Raw genomic sequence first — 2,618 nt, forward strand, 5'->3', positions numbered from 1 at the left:
CCCCAAAAGCCGCCCGCGCTTCCCGCCGGGCCAGCCGGTCCCTCCACAGGAAAAAGCTCGTCCATGGGCAGGGCAGGGAGAAAAGGGCCTGTGGCCCAGGGAGGAGAGCAGGCAGGGCTGCTCTACTCACCTGTTGGTGCTGGGCAGCTGGTGGGAGGCAGGAGGAGGGATGAGTGAGGTGCTGCAGTGCCCGTTGCAAGGATGAGCACAGCCCGACAGCGGAGGTGGCATCTTCAGCAGTGGCACGTTGGCAGGGGGCAGGTGAGGGCTCTTGCATGGCCCTGGGCTGTGCGAGGCGGCGCCAGCCGGGGGGGACTCGGACACAGGCTTTGGGGCCACGGCCTGGGCACTGGGTGCGGGGAAGAGCGCGGCCTGTGAGGAGGGACCCAGTGGGATGTGCGGGGGAGAGCCAAAGGGCCCCGGGTGGGGAGGTGTCTGCTTGGAGGGGATCAGCGCCGGCGGCTGGGAGGGGAGGCCAGTGGGACTGTTGGGAGGAGCAGTGAGGTCGGAGTGCTGATGATGCTCTGAGGAGTGGAAGGCCTCACCTGCAAAGGGGCAGGACCAGAAAGAGTCAGACGCCAACAGTCCCACTGGCCTCCCCTCCCCACCCACTGCCTCTCCACAAGCCACTTCTCCATGGGACAAACCCTTACTCTCCCCATGCACGGAGTGCTCGGGCTGAAAGCCATCGCTGCTCACACAGGGCCTCGGGAGCACCGTGCCTTCCCTGCAGCATTCAGTCCTGCCCCGTGGAGAGCAGGGCAAGGGAACTAGCTGTGGAGCAGCAGGTCGGGAGGCCGTGGCCAGCCCTGCCCCGAGCACGCACCTGGCGGGGTGGCCCTCCGGCACAAGCTTTTGAACTGCTTCGGCAGCGTCTTGCAGAAGTCGAGTGAGGTAGGCAGAGGCGAGCCCGGGGCGGCGCTGCTGGAGGTGGGGGAGGCTGCGTGGCTGTAGGGACAGGCCTTGAGCCCTGGTGCCACAGCGGGCGCCTGGTTGGGGCACTCCGGAGACAGAGCGAGGCCAGGGTGCTTGTCACCTGGAAGGAACCACAGAATCATGGAATCATAGAATTTTTACAGGGTGGAATGGACCTCAGAGATCATCCAGCCCCAACTCCCTGCCCTGGGCAGGGACATCTCCCATCAGAACAGGTTGCTTAAGGCTTCATTCAGCCTGGCTTTGGACACTGCCAGGGTTGGGGCATCCACTCCCTCCCTAGGCAACCTATGCCAGTGTCTCACCACCCTCACGGAAAAAACTTCTTCCTAACATCTAGCCAAAATTTCCCCCTTTCAACTTGAGCCTGTTACCCTTTGTCCTATCACTGCAGTTTCTAACGAAGAGACCCTCTCCAGCTCCTTTGTAGGCCCTTCAGATACTGCTAGGTTACTATGAGGTCTCCCCACAACCTTCTCTTCTCCATGCTGAAAAATGTAGAGCTGAAGAGACCCTCTCCAGCTCCTTTTTAGGCCCTTCAGATACTGCTAGGTTACTATGAGGTCTCCCCACAACCTTCTCTTCTCCATGCTGAAAAATGTAGAGCTGGGGCTGAATCCCAGCACCCTCTGCCTTTGCAAAGAGAAGCAGGCATATTATTTGCATTGGGATTCAGAGGCCCAGCCTGCCCACCCTTGCCCACAAGAACTGGGCAGAAAGCTCTGCTCAAGCCCATGTCCAGCTTCAACTCACCTAGTGCAGCTGGGGGGGCCCCGAGGGGGCTGCCCTGCGCGGTCCCGTTGGTGTGCTGCGAGTTCCAGAGGCCCGAGAGCTTGTGAGCAGACAAGAATGAGCTCGGGTCCCAGTCCCCTGAGTTCCCGTGGCACGAGGAGGAAGAAGAGGAGGAGGAGGAGGAAGAGGAGTGTGAACCACCCCCACAAGACTGTGACTTGCAGGACGTGTGAGATAACGAGACCTGGCAAGGAAAACACAAGAGTGAAGCAGCTGTGGGTGTGAAGTGTGAAGCAGCACTTGGGCCCAGGGTGTGATCACCAAGATCTCCTCCGCTGCAGCAGGGGAACCACTTCTGTCACTGTCTTGCGGGTGACAAACAGCCAACATCCAACCAACAGCATCCATCCAACACCAACACAGCCTGACTCCCAAGGACTGGGCCATGCCAAGAGCCACACTCCTGCTCTGGTCCCACTGACACCAGGCCAGGGTTAAACAAAGCCAGGCAGGCAGGAGCTCCTCTCCCCAAGCTCCACGCACAGGCAGGCACTTGCCCTGGCAGACGCTGCTGCTCCGGGCAGACCTGCGTCATGCAGGGAGCAGCCCTGGGGCTGGGGGATGCGCAATGATGCGGGGCTGGCATGAAAACAGTGGCACTGTCAGCCTCTCCAGCCTGGCAGCTCAAACAAAGCCAGGCTGTGGGATGAGCCTCCACGCTCTGCCCCCCCCCAGCCTCTCCCCACTGAGCCAGCAGCAGCCCCGGGCAGGGCAGTGGGGCTGCAGGGAGCAGCGAGGATGGGACGTCTGAGGCGCTCAGCGAGGAGCGAGGAGGGGAGCCACACACCCAGCCAGTGCCACAGGGTGGTCAGTAGCATGTTCCTGTAGTTACAACCCCAGCTTCCCAACCCCAGCTCCGTAACCGCTCACCGCTAGGGCCTGCTCCTGCA

At 61.6% G+C, this 2,618-nt stretch overlaps 1 protein-coding gene across 1 annotated transcript in view; it reads right to left on the reverse strand.

The window, feature by feature from the left end:
- Nucleotides 1–2,618, reverse strand: part of LOC103799903 (protein FAM193B-like) — a gene marked incomplete at both ends in the record, with an annotated part of 5,022 nt that overhangs the window by 2,194 nt on the left and 210 nt on the right. Inside the window, 4 exon segments of the mRNA XM_009072257.1 lie at nucleotides 131–545; nucleotides 827–1,036; nucleotides 1,690–1,912; nucleotides 2,212–2,254. Coding sequence (XP_009070505.1) covers nucleotides 131–545; nucleotides 827–1,036; nucleotides 1,690–1,912; nucleotides 2,212–2,254 — 891 coding nt within the window.

This window comes from Acanthisitta chloris, unplaced genomic scaffold, assembly GCF_000695815.1.
Source record: "Acanthisitta chloris isolate BGI_N310 unplaced genomic scaffold, ASM69581v1 scaffold17633, whole genome shotgun sequence".
NCBI classification, from domain to species: Eukaryota; Metazoa; Chordata; class Aves; order Passeriformes; family Acanthisittidae; genus Acanthisitta; species Acanthisitta chloris.